The 19,840-nt window shown below is 39.6% G+C and overlaps 1 protein-coding gene across 1 annotated transcript in view; it reads right to left on the bottom strand.

Moving 5' to 3' along the window:
• The window catches only part of TAFA1 (TAFA chemokine like family member 1), a 215,770-nt gene extending 197,493 nt beyond the window's left edge, over positions 1-18,277 (bottom strand). Inside the window, exons 1-2 of the mRNA XM_082060013.1 lie at positions 18,243-18,277; positions 16,023-16,143 (exon numbers count right to left, since the gene is read on the bottom strand). Coding sequence (XP_081916139.1) covers positions 16,023-16,140 — 118 coding nt within the window. The 5' untranslated portion in view covers positions 16,141-16,143; positions 18,243-18,277. The remainder of the gene's footprint in view (positions 1-16,022; positions 16,144-18,242) is intronic.
• Between the last annotated feature and the right edge of the window lie 1,563 nt (positions 18,278-19,840).

Here is a 19,840-nt window from a genome sequence, read left to right on the forward strand (position 1 = left end):
GCCTGACAGTGCTGTGCCCCTAGTAACAGCAAAACTCAAAACATCTCATTCTTCATCAAGAACCAGCAGAAATACAGCCACACCCCAACCCCTTGCTACTATTTGAATAACTGACTGAAAGACCTGGTCAGTTGGTAGAAAACATTTAGCACTTAGTTGTCCGTGAGAGTGACTAAACCTTGCTGCTTTGAGCATCCTCATCATAGACCATTTTGAGAAGATGAGAAATAAGAGAAGAGCAAAGGACAGTGTTCTGTGAGGAAAAGGAGTGCAGAATCCAGCTCTGTACACTAAAATTGTGTCTCTGCACTACAGGATGAGGTAGCATACAGAGGCTTGTATGTGAATATGCCTGCACCTCTGAGAACAAAAAGGTTGGACATGTCTGGCCATATGCATATCCACACATTCTCATTTTGGAAGATGATACATTGCCACCTTCCTCCATCCTCCTCCAGGAGTAATGAAAGGAAATATATAAAATAATAGCAGTCATAAATAAGGAGGCTTTGCAGCAGAACAAGATTAAGCCTCCTTTTCTTATAGCATCTTTCAAAAACTTCCCATTACAGAAGAAGATGCTTCAGACAAAAGAGGGTTTCCAAAACTGGGTGAATTATTTACTGAGAAAAAGTTATATGACTTACGTCAAAGTATTTGGAGCACCAGAGCAAGATAAAAAATCTTCATCCTTTTCTTGTTAAAAGAGGTAGATTTTTGTTTTGTTGACATTTAGATAACATGGTAACAAACAATGAGACGAGACATAGGTAGACAATGATGTAACCCAGCATAAAACTTCATGGGTTTATATTAAAAATGTTTGAAGAATGAAAAAAGGCACCTTTGCCTCATGGCTTAGTGGCCTGGAAGTGTTAAGCAGCTTTTTTATGGGATGGCACCATTACCTCCTACAGATACAATTCATAGGACATTTCTCAAAACTACACCAAAAATAGAGTACTTGTTTATTCACAGCATCTGGTAGCTGCCTCCATAATTTATGGGTACCACCCTATGTAAATCATTGCAAAAAATGACAGATCTCAGGGGCTGTTTGTTGTTTAATCTGAGTTTGTCATAACTCAAAAAGAATGATGTGAAAATACAAGCAAAGTCATCCATAATGGTAAAAAAAGATTCTTAGAAAACAGCTAAGAATGTCTAAGAAACATAAATAATCAGCTCTTCGTCAGCTATGAAATGAATCTACATGTTCTATTCCGCATGAAGGGTCGTCAAAACCACTCCTAAAGCGTTTTACACCCCATTCTATTTCTGCTGGCAGAAAGTTGGGGCTCTGCAAGATTTGACAGCTACAGATTGTCCACCAATCTGAGGAACAATATGAAAAGACAACGCACAGAACTAGGCTGGTACTTTTACAAAAGTCACAAGGCCTTGGAAAGAAGTTTGTGCTTGGCACTGCTGAAAAACAATCCCTGGTCTTTATTCTGTGCGGCTGCCAGGCCGTGCCATCAGCTCCCTGTGTGCTGAATGAGCGGCTTGTTGGTTGAATCACATTTTCTCCCCAGGAAAGGAAAAATTCAGACAAACTCAACCACCCAGTGAAAGGCTGAGACTCATGTCCTTCATCTTAATCTGCTTCCGGGGAAATGCTTAAACCACCACACCACTGGTCATGTTGTTGAAAAGATCTCAACCTCTCATTCTGCTTTACCAAAATTTCAATTGTACCAAAACTGCTAAATATGTTCCAGAGATTTTTTTAGTTTACAAGTTTGTGTATTTCACTAAAGGTCTCTAGCACATAATCTCCAACTACTTTGCTGTAATTACTCTCACTTAAAATCCAATATAGTCACTTATAAATCCCACCACACTCCCTCCTACCCTCCAAGAACTTGTCATGAAAAAGGCACAAGTAGATACAATTTAAATAACTGTATTCAGTGATTAATATTAGAGCACACAGACAGAGCTTCACTGCTGATAGATGATATTTTCTCCAGAAGAGAACAGTGGCGCTTTGCAAAGCAGAGCTGAGTTTACATAAAAATGACAAAAGCAGATACTATCACTTAGATAAAGAAACACATTTCTAATACTAAGCTTCAGTTTAAAAAAAACTGCAATAATCTCTCAAAATAAAGTGATAATCCAGTCCGTGTTCCTTCAAGGACAGCAAAATCACTGCTACGGATGTATATTGAAGGAGAAAGAGTATTGGCCTCTGACATTGATAACTGTCACCTTGATGAGTGAAATTGGCTCATTAAATTAGCAAAGATCTTGAAATAACTGAGAGTCAGCAAAACACCTCAACAGCACCCCAAACAAACATCAGTTTGTCAAAGCTTTGTCATCCCTCCCTGGGGTTCCTGCTGCTTTCTGAAAGGATGAGCAGAGACCAGGAATAGTGCTCTGGTGTGGCTGGGTGCAGCCTTGGCCTCCTCCAAAATGCAAGCAGATAGAGAAGCTGCAGTTCAAGCCCTAAGTTCAAAAAGTAGCAGAAGAATGGCAGAAAATCTGTGCCTACAGCACCACACTGAGAGTTAGCAGGCGGTGGTTCAGCTTGCTACTGAAAGAAAGAAAAGCAGAACCATCCAAAGAATGGCCTTCCAGGAGGTTAAACTTCGCAACAAGCTATTTTTAAAATATCCATCCTCTGCTTGCTAAAAACCTTCTTTTCACGTGCATTTAATTCTCCAGGACTAGTGTTGCCACCACCACCTGAGAGCCTCCACTGGCACCCAGTTTCAGCGGCAGAGTTTAGTGCTGCCTCCTCCAGCCCTTCACTTTTTGGCAGGGGTAGGGTCTGTCTCAAAGCCCATCCAGCCCTACATAAAGAACTACATTAGCCTTTGGGCTGTAAAACGGACTGGCTTTTTAAAGCCCTTTCATAGCAAGTGAGAGAAAAATCCTGATGTCCCATCTTCGCTCTCCTGATTACCCAATTACTTATTCCAAGTGGAAAACTCAAGCGGTACTGGAATTTACTCTCCCTACAAGCAATATCTTAACACCACAGCTCTACTTTGGGAAGAAAGAAGATGAAGTGTCAGCCCCAACAGCAGAACACAGCTTTTGTTTAGAGATACTCTGATTTAAATCCATTTAAGAAAAGAAGCATTACCTTCTCTAGACTTTTTTGTTTTAATTTATCTGGTCTTTTCCTTGCTTTTCAGTGTTCGGAAATAAGAAACTGCTTCAGGTTTTGTTTTCTATTTTTTTTTTTTCCTGTTAGTAAGAAAAACAATCACATTCTCCTAAACTAATTTAAAAATGTAAATACTGCACCAACCCAACTCTTGATATCTTGCTTTGGCTGTCAAATTAAAAAAAATTCAATTCTTTCCACTGCTTTAGTCACACAACAAAAGAAATACTGCTTTGCAAAATGCAGAGTGTTGCCCTGTGTTCCTTCAGCCTACAAAAACAATTGTAAAATTTGCTATAAATCCTCAAACATATAAAAGCTTATAACCACAAGAGGTCAAAATTAGCAATTTTGATGGAAATTCAGCAATATAGAAGTCCCGGTTTGATTCTCAAAGCCTGACAAGAGCCCCTAGGCACCCCCTGCATGCCAGGCAGTGGACATGAGCAGAAGCTCAGTCACCTTTTCATTGCATGAGAGGAAAAGGATCCTGTGGAAGAAGATCTCTTGCCAGGACTCCCCACTCCAAGCAGGTGGCCCTGATATGAGCCGGGACACAGAATTCCTGCTGTGCCTCTATGATGGCATGAAATCCTGCCAGGAAACACAACAATACTGGTAAATAGCTACACAACCTTTCAGCTTCTTTGTTGCCAAAACAGAGGTAAGTAACATAGAAGACCTTTCTCCAGCCTGGAGCTTTTCTAGGTTCCAGCAAGTGAGAAACAGCTGCAGCTGGCTCAAAACTCAACAGCAGGGGCCAAAAAAGGGCCATTATTGAGGAAGGACATGATAGGGCCAGGATTCTGTAAGTATCCTTCAAGTCCCCACCACACCTTTGGCTGGACCAAATAAGAAATCGTTCACATGTGATTTTCCAGATAGAACCCCCCCAGAGCACCACCCTCTTCTGGGAATGATCTTCTACCTCTTTCCCCCAGAGCAATCAGGAAATTAAGATTTTTCCAATGGTAACAAATTAAAGTCTGAATTTTTTTTCCCCATTAAGAAAAAAAATTACTTGATTTATCTTGCTATACGTTTCTATGCTGCAGGAGCTGGCCTGCAAACATATTGAGATAACAGTGTGCAGTTAACAAGATTTACAAGTCAGACACATTACAAAAAATACACTACAAGTTATGCAGAATCAGTTATGCTGCCTGTGAAAGATTGGAAGCATCACACAAAACTCTGGTGGGAAGCATAGCCTTTAAGTGAGAAACATGCTTGAAGTGGGAGTCTTTTTGTTGAAATATAAGCCCAACCTTCTCATCTCTTAAAGGAAGCAATTAAGTAAAAAATGGGAAGTTCCACGTTTGAAGCAAATGCCGCACTGCCTGTCTGTGTGTGCTAAGCCTGTGGTTCAGCTGAGAGCATGGACACGGGAAAAAAATTCACTACAACAGTACAACTTGTTTGTCAATTGAGTAACAGTAAGTGAACGTGACGGCTCTTTACACCTCACAGCTGGGGCAGTCTGATAGATTATAGCTTAACCACCATGAAAGTTTAAGCCAGCGTGAAGTTGGCTTACACTAAAGCACTTGATTTCATGAAAAGAGGGAGCTAAGAGCCCCCGTGATCCATCACCCAGCTCACAGCAACACTTGTACTGGCACACCAAGCCATGCCAAGGATGGAGCACTAGGGATGGGATGTCTGCTCTGGGTACCAGCCTCACTGAAAGAGGCTATATGAGAAACAGAATACCAAAACCTCACTGATTTGTCTCACAATTGAGATCTCCGTTTCCTCAAATCATCCATTCCACTGCTGCATGCTGTGTACAGACTGCACAGGGGGATCAATTTGCCCCTGGCTGGGCACAAAGAGAAAGAAGAAAGCCAAACAGAAAGGCAGGTGTTGGCTGGGTGTCCTGTAAAACTATGCTCTCTTTATAGCACATACAGATCTCAGAACATCAATATTTGCTATCAGAATGCAAAATCTCTTCTGACAGAGGCATATTTGAATTTTGTTTGTATCTTTGCTTGGTTCCTCTGTGAAATCTGGACATTAAAACACTTCAAAAGCAGACAGGCCACAGCTTACAGTAGGGCCTCTGAAACTTCAGGTACTAGTTAAAGCAATGCATATGTATTATACAGAGAAAATGATTTTGCTATAGTTAACATCAGAAAGCAACTTTGCATTTTTAACTCAATATTAATTTCCCTCAACAGACTTTGATTCATAATTCTGTCAGGACTAAGGCATAATCTCACCCGTTACAAAGCAACAGCCCCTCAGATGCAGGGAATAGCATACTGAAGACAGACAAGCCCCACCAGCACAACTTCACTATAAATGTGATACCCTTTTGTAATTAATTTCCACCTCTAGACACCACAGATTGCAACTTTTCCTTTGATAGATTAGAAAAATAAAATAAGAACTTAAGTAAATAATTCAATTTATATAAGAACATGGTTTAGGGGGGACTTGCATAGCCTGAACCTCAGAAGGGTACAACTGGTACAAAAGAACCACTTGATACCACATTGCTCATAGAAGGTAAATTATCACAAAACACAGAACAGCAACATGCAGCTCAAAGCAAATTCAAACCCCATTTAAAAGGTCAAAGAACTGTTCTACCAGGGGAAGCCATCAAGCAATTCCCACTGAAAGCAGAAACTCCACTCCCTTTAATTTGCAGCTATTTTTAATCACCAGCATTTGTTCATTTTCAGAACTGATCCTGCTCAGTCAAGAGTTTGCTTTCCAGTGCCCACATCACCTGGGCTGGTCAACATATTTGTGTCTGTGGTACCATCACAACTTCAACAAGGTGTCTTGACTACACTACAGCATCAAAACAAGGAGAAACTTCAAAGGTGTTCAACTGGTGGTTCCAGTACAAATACACAAAAATCAAAGCATAGAGGTGGAGAGGGGAAACAAACAAACCAATAAAAAACCCAACCAGACCAACCAGAAATTACCCTAATAGTATATTGCCTTGCATACAGTCTACTGCAGAGACAGGCACAAAGTACACAAGAGATTTTTCCCACTGGAAAATTCTGATCAACAGAAACACTTTTTCCTATGGGTGAAAAAGTTTATAAATTATGTTTTCTGCAGTTTTTGTTAGTAAACACAAAATATGGTGTCAATATCAGAAAGTGGAAAACTATTTTAGCATTTCAAATTTTCTGATCAATTGGCTCCATGTTGATTGTTTCCAAATGGCAATGTTCTGAAGTATTTATTTCATAAAAAAACATGGGTGGTATTCTAACTGGGATGAAATCAAGAGGCAGTTGTTTGCTCAAACACCACATCAAGGTGCATTGACTGTAAGAGAAGAAACTTTCAGAAAAGGCTCTGTGAACTAAGAGCTATAAGAGCTTACATAAAGATTTAAAAGAAAACAAAGAAAACTGATTTATAGGAAACATTTAGAAATAAAATAAACAGTGCGGAAAAAAAATAAAGATTGAAATGGAGTGAAAACAGCAGGTAATCTGGCTACATTGTGGTCTTTCCACTAAATCACAGTCTGTGTGTCTGGTGCTCTCCCAAGGGTGATTTGGGCACAATGCGCATGTGTGCAGGATGCTCGTTGTCCACAGCTTGCTCCCAGTCAGGGTATCTCAGAATTCCCTGAGTTCACTAGTGGTGTGGCCTTGTTAATTTTCGCCTCCAAAGCCAGCATTCAGACACTCGCTGGCTTTTTGCTGTTGCTGTCATCAAGGCATTTGCATGCACTAATCCATGACAAATGGTTTCATTTGACGCACATCTGATTTCCTTGCCTGCCAACTAGAAGAAGATAATAGAAAAACCAAGAGAAGCTAAATTAGAACTAAAGGAGTCATCTATTTGTCGGAGTAACTCAAAACAAGGTTAAGATAAACACCACCCAGGCTGCAGGCTTAATGGAGAAAGCACTGAGGTTTCAGCCATGGAAAGACAGTTTCTAATTGCCAGAGGGGAAAAAAAAAAATTAAGAAAAAACCACAACACACAACAAAACAAAAACACCATAACACAAAAAAACAAACACACAACAACACCACAAACCCTGTATTTAAAAGCCTCACAAAAATATGATATTACTACAGATGTGGGAGCTGGCTCAGACACAATCATTCTCTGTTGGATCCTTCCCTGGCACACCAAAACCAATTACGAACTCTGAAGCCTCCATTATCTTCAACTCATCTCTTGACTTCTTATTTTACTGAACAATAGTGACTTCTGGCTGATTGACCACCCAAATTCAAAAGCATCCCATGCAAGTAATCAAGAAGAACTTCATGAGTTAATGACATCCACAGCAAACAGTGTTAGGGTAGCCTTGATATCTAAAAATATTGCTTGAATCCGTAAGCTAAGGGAAACATCTTTTAATAAAACAGCAGATAAATCTGATTTGGGCTGGGGGGAACGGCAACTTCTGGAGACACTAGACCTCCTTTAAGTTCAGTGCTGCTGCAAAACCAAAACAAAAGCTGCTACCAGCTACAACACATAAGACATTCTTCGTGTTTGCATTGGTATTGGATTTGTAGTCTGCTAAGTTCGATTCCTTTTGGGAAAGAGGCAGCTACTGGCATATCTGAATATATGCTTCCAGGCAGGATTTATTAATTTATCAGAATGATGACTGGTTTTAGATAGATGCTGGGATAGCACAAACCTTATGCAGATACATTTTTTTCTTTTCAATGAGAAATCTCAAGACAGAAACGAGTAATGCACAAAGATAAGCTATTTTTTACCTTAATTACAGTCTCAACTTAGGAAACTGACAGTGTGTGTGTCCCCCCCCAAAAAAAACAAACCAACCACAAACCACAACATTAGGCCTCAGAATCCTCCATTCAGTTCTGATTTTAGCATTGAAACATGGAATAGGCTAGGGTTCAAAAGCTTCTGAACGGTAAAATAAGCTGGTTTTGAAATGCATGATAGAAAATACAGAAATTATCATAGAAATACAATATAAATATTATATTAATATATTTATAGAAAATATTTATCTAGTCATTTTTAGTGTATTTTACTACACTCTCCCTATCCAAAGCACCTTTAGCCAGTGCACTGCACTGAACACCGCCTTAATGTCAGTTTGTGTTACTTGATCTCATTCGTGCTTGATTTTACATTTATATTAAATTCATAATGATCCAAGATGTAAACATCTACTTCTTAATGGGTTTGTATAGGCAAACATATATAATACAGATACTTTTCCACTCTTCAATCTGTTCAAAGTCTCAACTGTGTTATTGATGATTCCTGGGAAGCATGTAGGGCAAAAGGTGCTAAGCAATAGGTTCCCTTCATTTATTCATGTTCTTTTAAAAAATAAACACATAAATCAATGAAACCGATTTTCCAAGTAAACTATCCTTGCCTGCTCCCAACCACTTAATTAAACACAATTAACTCTAGTTTGTTTTGGCAACCAATTAATGTCATGATCAAATATAAATAGACTCTGCAAGAAAAGATTATAATTAATAAATCCCTAACAATACAGTAAAATTACACTGAAGCTTTGCTTGCCAGAAATATTCAACAGCATTTTTGAAGAGCATTAATGAGGACACTAAAAAAAGATAAAGTTTTATCAGAGAGCTCTTGCCTGTACTCAGGCTGATCTGTAGAGCCTGTTGGCTGTTGATGTTATTTACAATATGGGAAATTATGGTACCAAGTTCCCAACCTTCCAATAAACTGATGCATACATTCAAGGAATTTTCCAGTTAAGTTCTCCAACAATTTAACTGTCACTTGCACACAAGTTAACTACAGAAGTGATTTTTTTTGTGTTCAGTAGATCCACAATGAAAGATCTCAATTCAGATTTGTCATCTGCAGAAAACAAAACTAATCCAATAGGAGTTTTGAATCATGCATGAGGATGGATTAAACGTATATTTTGATATGAACCAGTAGCTCTCCTAATAATCAAGAGACAAGGAACTCCATTTAGGCTGATTTTTAGTTGCCTGTTCATTTAGTGAGAGGTAAGGGGCACGATATATACATAAAATTGCAGGGCTCGTAGAATAAACATTTATGCACAATTTTAAAAAGCATCCAGCACATGTGACTGTTCATGGAACCTGCTAGTGGAGAGCAGACTACTCCTTGATTACTTGTAGCTCAAAGAGAAGGCATCACAATGAGAGTAGCCTGGCAGAAGTAAATTCAGTCATCTCAGAGAAGAGATTGTCCAGATATCGCACTTCACTTGGCAATTCTCAAGGAATCACTTTCGCTCACCCAAAAACTAGTAAGGTCCTCCATTCCTGCCATCAATTCAGTTCCCAGGCAAAGCTGTTCTCTCAAAATAAAATAAGGATTACAATGGAATACTGCAACACAATTTTTGATTAGCATACAATAGTGATAATGATCCTGCACCTGCTGTCACTGAAGTGACCTTTCAAGAAGGGCAGGACTGGTTTCTTCAACCACTGCAAAGGCCAAAACCGTTCTAAAAGGAATACAGAAGGCAAGGGAGAGATGTCAGATAGCAATCTTCTAAATAGAGCCTAGAAATATGAGTCACAGATACATACATGCGGCTTTGTAACTTCATTCAGCTTAATTTACACTCCCAATTCCCCATTGTGCATCATTGACTGAGCCTCATAAATTTAGAGTCCAACTGTGCTGCAGTCCTCACGGTCCCTGCCTGCAGCACAATGAAAAGAAACCTCCAGCACTGCTCACATGCAAAAAAATAAGTTTAGCTGGGGAGAACTGTTCTATGCAGAGCATCTGGAAATAGCAAAAATGCTGAATCCCATCAGGAAAATAAATCTTGCTCACAGCAAAGGCTGATTTCACAGCAGAGTGGAAAAGAAAACATTCAAAGGGAAATACAAAGATTATAGGCAGGATAGGATAAAACAATATGAAACTTAATGAGAGAAAACACATTTATCTTGTAAGGAAATGCACTTGGATATTGTCTTTTAAAATATAAATGAGCCTTGGACTAAAGTAGGCTAATCATTAAAGGCAGGTTTCTGATGTTATCAGCAGAAATACTCCAGCGCAGATCAACGTAGTTCGCCCTTGGGGCTTATATTTGTAGGTGTCAAATTTTCCTTGGGACTTAACCACGTAGTATGAATTCTCACAGTCTCTAATACCATGACAGCAAGCTACAAATAGCACAATGCACCAAGGCCCCAAGGCTGCGCTTGGAGAAGGAGGGTCAGCACACAGGTGTGGGAGGAGAAGACACTGGCTGGGGCCATCACAGCAGGGCATGCTTCATGGTTCCTCTTTTCCCAGAGTAGCTTCTGTCACACAAAGACAGACGCACTTTGCTCCTGCTTGTGTGGTTGTCTGCAGAGAGGCCTGAGGGAGAGCCAAAGTGGCACAGGATGGGGACAAGAGCACAACCAGAAGGAAGGACAGAGCAGGGGGGACCAAGCCAGAGCGCAGACACCACCAGCACAAACCACCATGCTTGATACACATCCTTTCTCTTTAAATACCACTGTTAGCATTTTGACATTGCCCTTTTGCAAAAAGGGTGTTGTGAGGGTGACCACAGGGAAGGTGGTCATACTGTCAGCAGCTCTCAGAGCCACGCTGGGCATAGCAGTCTGCTCAGCGCCCCACTGCACACCTTGGTGCGCTGCTCTTCACAGTCCATCGAGCTGCAACACCTGCTCCCCCTCAGGTTGCTTCATCTCTCTGGATCAGAAGTAACAAGGCGTCACATTCAGCAGCGTGACTGGTGACAGCTTTCCTCCCCCTGCAACCAAGCCCTGAGCCTCATAGCCATGCACTCTTCCGCAGTGAAGAGATGTCCTCTTGCCTCTGACCCTCCAAGTATTGGCTGCTCCTTGGCAATGCCTACCTACCCTTTCCCCTTAACCTGAGAGGCTGGAGCCCACTAAAGTAACAGCTTATGGACTCCAGAAAAAAAACAAAACCAAACATAGTTATCTCTCTGGCTGCAAACACACCCTATAACTGTGTTGTTTCTCTTTTGGAGGTCTGATTTTTCAGAAAACATAACCAGTAAAAATCACAAGGTACAGTACTTCTGATAAAGTCTGCTGCTGTCAACAAGTACATCCCATAAGCACAGGACACAATTCATCACTATCATGCTGCTAGTAATCCTACCTCATCCTTAAGTGTTGATTTTGTTATATTGGTTCTCTGCCTACACAAAATACATATGGATATACTTGTCCATATACATCCCAATCTGTTTTGTACATGACCAGGAACACAGGAGGTACCTTCAACCTGGATTTCTTTACTTAGCAGTTGGCAGTTTCACATTTTCAACAACAGGCTGCAAAGGCCAGAGGTATCACAGAAAGGTATCAAGAGAGAGATGATGTTGTGAGCAGGTTTTTCTGATTGTGAACAAACCAGGGTACATATGGTGCTTCCTGTGCATTTACTGGTGTAAATGAAATCTGAATCAGGCCTTAGAGCTTATAAATTTGCTCATTTTAATTAACACAGCAAGAAACACCAGTTGTCAGCTTTCATACCCATGACATGATCTCCTAGATACTGGCTAAATTGTTGCACAGCAATTTGGACACTGTCTACTGAAGGCAACAGTTTTCATTCACACTGTATGATAAATGGAATACAATTCCTTCTGTACACATTTATATATTTACTACTTAGCCCTACACTTGCTTCTATCAATACCAAGAGCAAAAATCCTGGTGGATTCATCTTCCAAATCTCAGTTTTTCTGCAAAGTAAAGACATGTGTTTTATTTACACTTTCCTGAGGAATTAGATTCAGACCAACATTCTTCCCACTGTGTTTTGCACTAAATAGCCACATATACAGGTCATATGAAAAGAGTAGATCTCTTGAATTGTGAAAATAGGCAGTTTTCCCCACAGCTATAAAAATCAGTGGGAAGGCCAGGATCAGAACTAAGAAATTTTTCTCGCTCACAGCCACAGACTCAAGTTTCTGCAAAAGGCTGTCTACTGAGAAATATGCTCAGAGCACCTTTAGGTTGATGTTGCTTGTTAGTTCACATAGAATTACTTTGAGACTGATCTTACCCATCGTAATATGAGGTATAGACAATCACTTCTTGAGATGATTTTTACTGGGCACATCATTAACTACTCTCACAATAAGATATATACTAGATGTACGATTCCAGCCTTGATTCAGACCATGATTTCTTTCTCTGAACAGGCCCATGTTTAATTAACATATTTGCAAAAGTCAGCATTGCTACAGTAGGTACACATTTCTGCTTGTGTCTGCCTCGCATCTTTACATTGTATGCAAGACTAACCTAGCATCCTTAATATATACCTAATTATTGTGCACAAGCTTGCAGGTGAATCCAATGTACCTTCCTGTATTTTTAAGCAACACATGGCCAACATTGTCCACTGCAATTCACTACCAGCTGATGGTCCTCACCAGGAGCTAAACATCCATCATTTATGGAATGAAATCAGTAAATTTACAAAGAATTGCATGATTGAGGGAGAGTGTTTATTTTTTATATTTTAAACTTGAACCTTTTGCTTCGTTAGTATCTTGCCAAATGCCAGCATCTACTTCCTACCTCTGGGCAGGGTCAATCAGGCGATCAACAGACTATCACGGGCACTCAGCTAACTCAGCAAATCACAACCTGTCCACTCTAATCCTCAAGCTAATTCAACAGCTCTACAACCACATATATCTTACAGCCTAAAACATCCAATGTGGAATTCTTCTCATTACCACTGTTTCTTATTAAATCACATAGAAGTGACATCCTTGAAAAGAATGGAGATTTGTTTCCACATAAAGTTATTTCCTCTGAATGCTTTCATACATCCTTTGCCTAACATAATTTTCAGGAAAATGAAATATAGTAATAAAAAAACCTGCAGAAAGCCATGTGTATTACTCAAGGGGAATTATACTGCAATGGTGTTCAGCTAGCTTACCCCAAAGGTCTCCTTCGCATCCCAGAGAAGAAGCCTGAAAATTCGCACTGCCCACCCTCCCCATCAGAGGCAGAAGGAACAGCCATCAATATTCAAGGGTGCTTAAGAACAGTATTCAAACTTTTCATTGTGTTAATGAGACAAGACAGAAGAAAATAACAAGGCTAGATAGAGTAACCTACAAATACTGTCTGGTAAAGCAGTTTATCACATTTGTTTTCAGGTTCTTACCTTCTGCTAAATCGTCTAACTGAATAAAGAACAACTGAATTACAAAACTGAAAGATTACACTACATTGAAAGGAAGCTTTTAAGTTTTTGTGATTGTACATAGTGTGTAGAAATCTATTGCAACCCATCCAGGTGCTTGTTTAAGAAAGTTTCAGAAAACAAAACAAAACAGATTGGAGATCTCTGACAATAACCTTTTAATATACTGCCCTTGGTTTCCAGTGTTTCAAAAACTGGATTAACCAGAGTAGTAGAGATGGTTATGTTCACTGTGTTAATCCACTGAGTTCAGTTCAAATTTATTATGCTAAATACACTCCATGAGGATCTTATATTTTACCTGCACTTCCACGTGCTTAGTGAGACTCTGCTATTCATAGAGAAAGAGAAGCATAAGACAGGGTGGAACCTGACCTTTTTAATTATCTTGTAACAAAGTAGCCCCACGGTGAGTTGAGCAGCTCAAAATCTCTTATTTTAGAGCATCTCATTACCTATGGAAGACTATGAACTGAAGGAAAAGGTATGCTGAGCATGCTGTTTATTGAATCATTATAAATATAGCTGTAATAAGGTGAAATTTCGTATACCAAATATTAAATTACTGAAATTATGCACTGGCTCATCTGCATCCATTTTTTATTCACTTTTATTTGGCTGAACATTTTAATCTTACTTACACAGTGACTAACTAAAAGTAAATGACGCATTCCTAATATTATAAATATGAAAAATAGGGTGTGCTCAGGGACTGCAGTTGAATACATTAAAATCATTGAGTTTTCTAGTTAACATATTTCCATCCCTTTTATGTACAACCTTTCACATTCAGTTGGCAGACTGTAAATTCATGGCCTTATAAAAAAACCCCACCGTCTTGATTTTCTGTTGTGACAGCAGAAATTGTCCAAAAATCTCTAACAGTTTCCCTAAAGGACGCTCACTAGCTGGTACTTCCCAGGTGCAGCACAATCTGAATCCGAGGTGAACATCATGTCAAATTCCGCTCATCTGTCAACGTAGTGGATTATTTCTTGAGAGACTGAAATTGGCTGCCTGGGATCAGAACACCATCAATCTTATTCATGTAGGGTGCAGAGAAGCTGCCTGAGAAAGGCTCACAGGAGGGAAAGCTTGGCTGTTTCTAAGTAGGTGATGAGGCAGCTGTAAAACCTTCACTCTATCTGTATCACATCTCCGAGTGAAAGATTTTGTCATTTTTCACATTTCCCCAACACTTGGTATGCATTCAGTGTCTTGCTGTTCTTGCTTCATAAAAAAGGTGATTTTTCAAGTTTAGGCAAATGTTGCAGAGCTCTGAATCTGCCCAGCTCTCATTTTTCCTCATAATGTCACTTGTTTCAACCGATTTTACAAAGTGAGATTATGTTTTCCCCTTACCTTTCTGTTTAGCTGGGCTTTTTGCCCCCGTATTTCCTTCACTGGAGGACAGACTCAAACAACCAGCCCAATTAATTATTACAATGCAGTTATAAGTATTTTGTTCATTTCTCTGCAAGACCCAAATAAGAACCTTACCACTCAAACTTCAAGTACTCTAAAATTTCCAGTGCCAGCGACTAAATACAACACCATTAGTTAATCCGATGTTCTAACATAGCTGCAAAGAGCTGGTCTGTCAAAGACTTAGGTTTATTCCTTCATACTATTCATATTTTATTACAAGAAAGCAAGACGATGCCAATACTTGTGACTTTTAGACAAGGAAAGTTCGGAAAACTTTGAGTCACTAAGGTTGCTAAACACCTGTGGTTCAAAGACCATCTGTCCTTGAAGCTATGCCATTAAAAACATTAAATTATTATTGGCCCCATTATTAAATGGTTCATCACCGAGTTAATATTTTCCATTTTTCACTTCTAAAGCTCTCAGAACCTCTCCCACCTTTTTTGGATCCAAATTCATGAAGCAACATCCTTGACCCATCTAATTTTAATTAGATGATGATGTTGTGCTAGAATACACCAACTCCTCAATTTTTAACATGGCACATTTTTTAACAATTAACAGTTGAAAAAGTAACATGAGCCGTTTCTACTAATAAAAACATAATAAAACCACTGACATGGATCACAAAAAAGTGAGCTGCATTCTCCATTGCTAACCTATGGAATTTATTCTGACTTCTGAGGCATTTGAATTCGTTGGAAGACAGTCCCAAATTCTCCTCTAGGCTGCATGTTTGCAACCCCATCAATTCTGAGAGGTGAACTTGTGAACCTTAGAATAACTGTCTCTCATTTATGGCAAGGTAAACACCCAACCTCCAGTAAGCACTAGTGACCATGAGATTTGGTGCCAGTATTTTAAGTAACAGACCCGTGTCCAGTTTGGGTCAGATAACTGCAAAGTTATCCAAACCCCTGCGGTTACAAACTCTTTCCAAGTTATACACCCACTCCAGAACCACACAAAATGGGCAGTAGGTGAGATAGAAATAAGGACAGAGAAAGACAGAGAAACTAAACAGTTATCCAGAATGGGATTCCCGTGTTGGGAAGCTGTTAGAAGACAATGTTACATAATGCATATTCCAACATCAGATTGGAAAAGCACAACAAATGTTAGACTGATCAAAAAAAGGTGCTGTGCAATATAAAGGCAAGCAGCTCTTAAAAGTTACAATGGATTTTATGATTATCATTCAGTCATTTATCAAGACAGACATAAGCACAGGCAGAGAGTCTGCAATCTTACAGCATCCCACAGGTGATCTCAGTCCTACCTGGTCTGTGCAGGTGATGCTGCTGGAAAGTGTGATGGAGGGACCCCTGACAGAGCAGCATTGCACAGGCACTTATCCACAAATACAGGACCCAGGACATTGCAGAGACCACTGCCATTCTCTAAACAAAATATTAGACAGACGTTATTATCCATTGCCTTACAGCACACAGAATAGTCAGCTTCCATTACAACAGTATTTTGTAGTTTTTAAATTTTTTCTACTAATTTTGCTAAAGGTATTTTGTCTCCCCCCTGCAGGATGCAACTGTTATATGACAAAGGTCAAGTCCAAAAGGACAGTTGAGGTAACAAGATGTCAACATATGAGCCTGGATAACTTTAGTAATTCAAGGGTAAAAAACAAACCTGCAGCAACCTGAGGACTAAAAACCAAAGCCAATGTAAACAGAGGGCTGAAAATATTCCCACACTGGCCCATAGTCAAACTTCCAAGGGACTTAAATAATAAATAAAATTAAATATATATATATATATAAAACCACACTGCCAGCTAGAAAAAAAAAAAAACACGATGTCCAGACAGTATCAGAACTACTTTGAACACACTACTACAGTTAGGCAAACAAGGTCCTCAGATATCTGAGATGCATTTAAAAAATTCTCCAGCCCCAAGACTGAAAGGCTAATCCTGACCCAAAAGCTAACAGTTTATTGTTTTTTACTTTTGCAAGCATAATTTTTTAATCATGATGCTGTCTGCCAAACAAAGGAATTGTTTCTTAGAATTATGTTCTAAAGCCTGGATGAAATCATCATCTTTTTGTTCAACCTGCGCATGTAAAGGGACTGGACTGTGGCCAGACCGAATTTCATACGTACTCTATAGAAGATTCGATCTTTTCACAAAGCAGATTGTGTCAAAATTTTAAAAAGATTCCTGTTGCAGAGGGAAAGAGCAGTTTCTTTGTCTCCTAGTGCTGGCATACTTGACCATTCAATACAGACAACTGTGGGTTTTCATACTTGTATTCATTATTGTAAGAACTGGCTAAATTTCCCCCTGACTTTTTAACTTCAATAGCTCTTTCTCAATGCCTGCAAGGACCGGGAGGTTTGCAAGGCTCAGCTACGCTACACATCGTCCAGTTCCCTTAACAGCACCTTCTGCTGCGTTTCAGATTGCCAAATTAATCAAACTTCATACACTCTCCTTATTCAGCCAATGACATGATGCCATTTTCTATCTAATAATCCAATCAGCTGAACATCATTTTCACAGAGCAAGAAAGACTCTGAAAGATTAAATCTCTAACATTAAAAAAAGTCATGTCCTTAAATGAAAATTAAAAATTAAAAAGTCCTTCTGTGATATACCAGGGGGATTACTGCAGTAGAAAATTAACAATAGTAAAATAATAGTGAAATATGGTGGTAATAAAATATATGCACTTTTTTTTTTCCCCCTGATTTTAAGGAAGCAGACAGTCTTTGGGAGGCTTTTTAAGTCTAATAGGCTGAAAAGTACCACATAAACTGATAATTAATATAAAATACCAAAACATTATTTCAATCAGCATGAGCATTGAGTATTTGATGCATTGCTTAGCATATAATTAATTTCATTTCCAACTGTTTACTTTGCAGTATTACAGTGTACTTTCTCTTTTTAGAGTTATTTACCTTGCAAAATAGATTCAATCTCTTAAATCAGGGAGCTCCCGGTAGGCTTCCCATGTCTTTGGGAATTAATGCCTTCTTGTCATATTTGGTACTCCCATGTTTTTTACACAATAAGGTAAAAAGGAAATGTGACTCTCACATAACATTAATACCTGAAATATCCTTATTTAAACTGTTCTTTAAAATTCTAGCCAAAAAGCAAAGCCAAGCCAAACTTTTACAGCCTGCTAAATGCTCCTGTGCATTTCATCGGGCATCATATTCTTAACCACATGGATAGCAGACTGACTTAACCCACTCAGACTTAATAATTAAGTCTGCTTTTTTCCCCTCCTTTCTCCTTTTTGTTTTAATAAATAAAAAGCTTTCTCAAACTATACTATTTCAAACTACCTTTCCTCAAAATTTGTAATTTCTTCATGCACTTGTTTGTCAGCAAACTGCTGTCATATACACACTTTTACACACAGATCATCTTATCATTAGTAAGAAACACAGTAGTGAGTATTCCTCCATTTATTATCTGATGCGTTCCAGATCTGCTTTCTGAATCTTAAATCCTAAAGAAGCTCCTTACCTGAATAATCCAACCAAGAGCAGAGCACTCTATTAGTGTTCATTGGAAAGATTTAACACTTTTTTAAATCCATCTGTATCACAATAAGGGATTTTTAATAGCTTCCCAATAATCTTCTTTATCAGGATTAAAAGAAGAAGAAGAAGAAGAAAAAAAAAAAATCTCTCTTTCGTTACAAATCCTGTTCCCAGAGTAAAGAAGACATCTGAGCTCTCAGACTCTGCCGTCAGAAAAGTGGCCAAGGTTTGAGGGGTGGAAACCTTCTCATTTTCACCTTTAAATCATCTCCTAGCATCACCTTCTGCTTGATGAGACCTTTCAAGTGATCTTGAGATAATTTGCAGCTTCCCGGATACTTCAGGACGAGGAGCAGTTTATGTTTAACGACAGAGCAGCCTCACTCCAGCGCGGGCAGTGCAGAGTAAGGCAGCTGTACATACACTGCTATAGGATGCTGTAAGTACCGTAGCCTATTTTAATACATCCCTGCTCGGGAAAGTATCACATGCCTTAAAGGGACACAGCCCTCAGTTGCAAGCCCGAGCCGAGCACTGCGTTAGTCACCGGGGCTTAGCAACTGGAGCTGCGTTTAAATACCGAGACTCAGACTTTGCACAGAGCAGAAGAGCAGCTGGTTCCGTCTGCGAGGAGCAGGTATGAATGGGCAGGAGGGCGGAGGAGGCTGGTGGGAAGGCAAAGGACTCGCAACACCCCAGGAGCGATCTGGGAGATGCGTTAATTCTGCCGGCAGAGGCTTTATTCCCCGGGCGTTGCTCTTGCACTTATTCGCAAGAGGCGAGTGAGACTTAAGGGAGTCTCATCCATTTCACGGGAGAGCAGCACAGGCATGTGAACAGGGAGGGGTGGTGCAGGGAGAGGGGAACAAAACGCACGGGAGAGACGGGGAGGGCAGGAGGTTCCTACACACGCCCATGGGCTTTCCAACACCTTGCCACGACTCAGAGAAATCTTCCCTTCCAACTCCATTTCCAAAGCATCTCAGCAGACAATGAAGAAAGAGCTCTGATTTACTCCTCCTAAGTGCTAAAGCTCAGACACAGTAGTTTATTTATTACAGTTATTTATTTACTGTCCACATCTTAAGTGGCCATTTACAGGAATGGAGTGGTTTACTCTTCCCCTCTACAACATGTAACTATTTTTTTATAGAGCCATTGTATAGACTTAATACATACCATTCACTTAGCATTATAGCTCTCACATCTGCCTACAAAAGAAAGAACGCTTGGAGACAAAACAGAAATTTCCATTTTAAGAGCCCAGAGTGTATACTATAACAAAACATAGGATTTCTTTTTTCCTTTATAACCTGTGGTAGAAGAGCATACTACCTTCACTGCTTACCAGCTTCTGACACCAAACAATAGTAAATAATAACAGTAACAAGTACCCTTACTCTCAAGCACCTCCTCAGCACCCAAGGACACACATCTCAGTGAAGACTCTCACCAGGAGGTACAATGAGCTTACTTGACAGACCATACGCTCCTTTGGAGCAACTGTATTTTATTGGGTGGTGCATATCAGGAAACTGGCCCTGCACACTGACAGAAGCATTATGCTGGTCTCTGTATTGC

This window comes from Streptopelia decaocto (genome assembly GCF_964273445.1).
Source record: "Streptopelia decaocto genome assembly, chromosome: 8".
NCBI lineage: Eukaryota > Metazoa > Chordata > Aves > Columbiformes > Columbidae > Streptopelia > Streptopelia decaocto.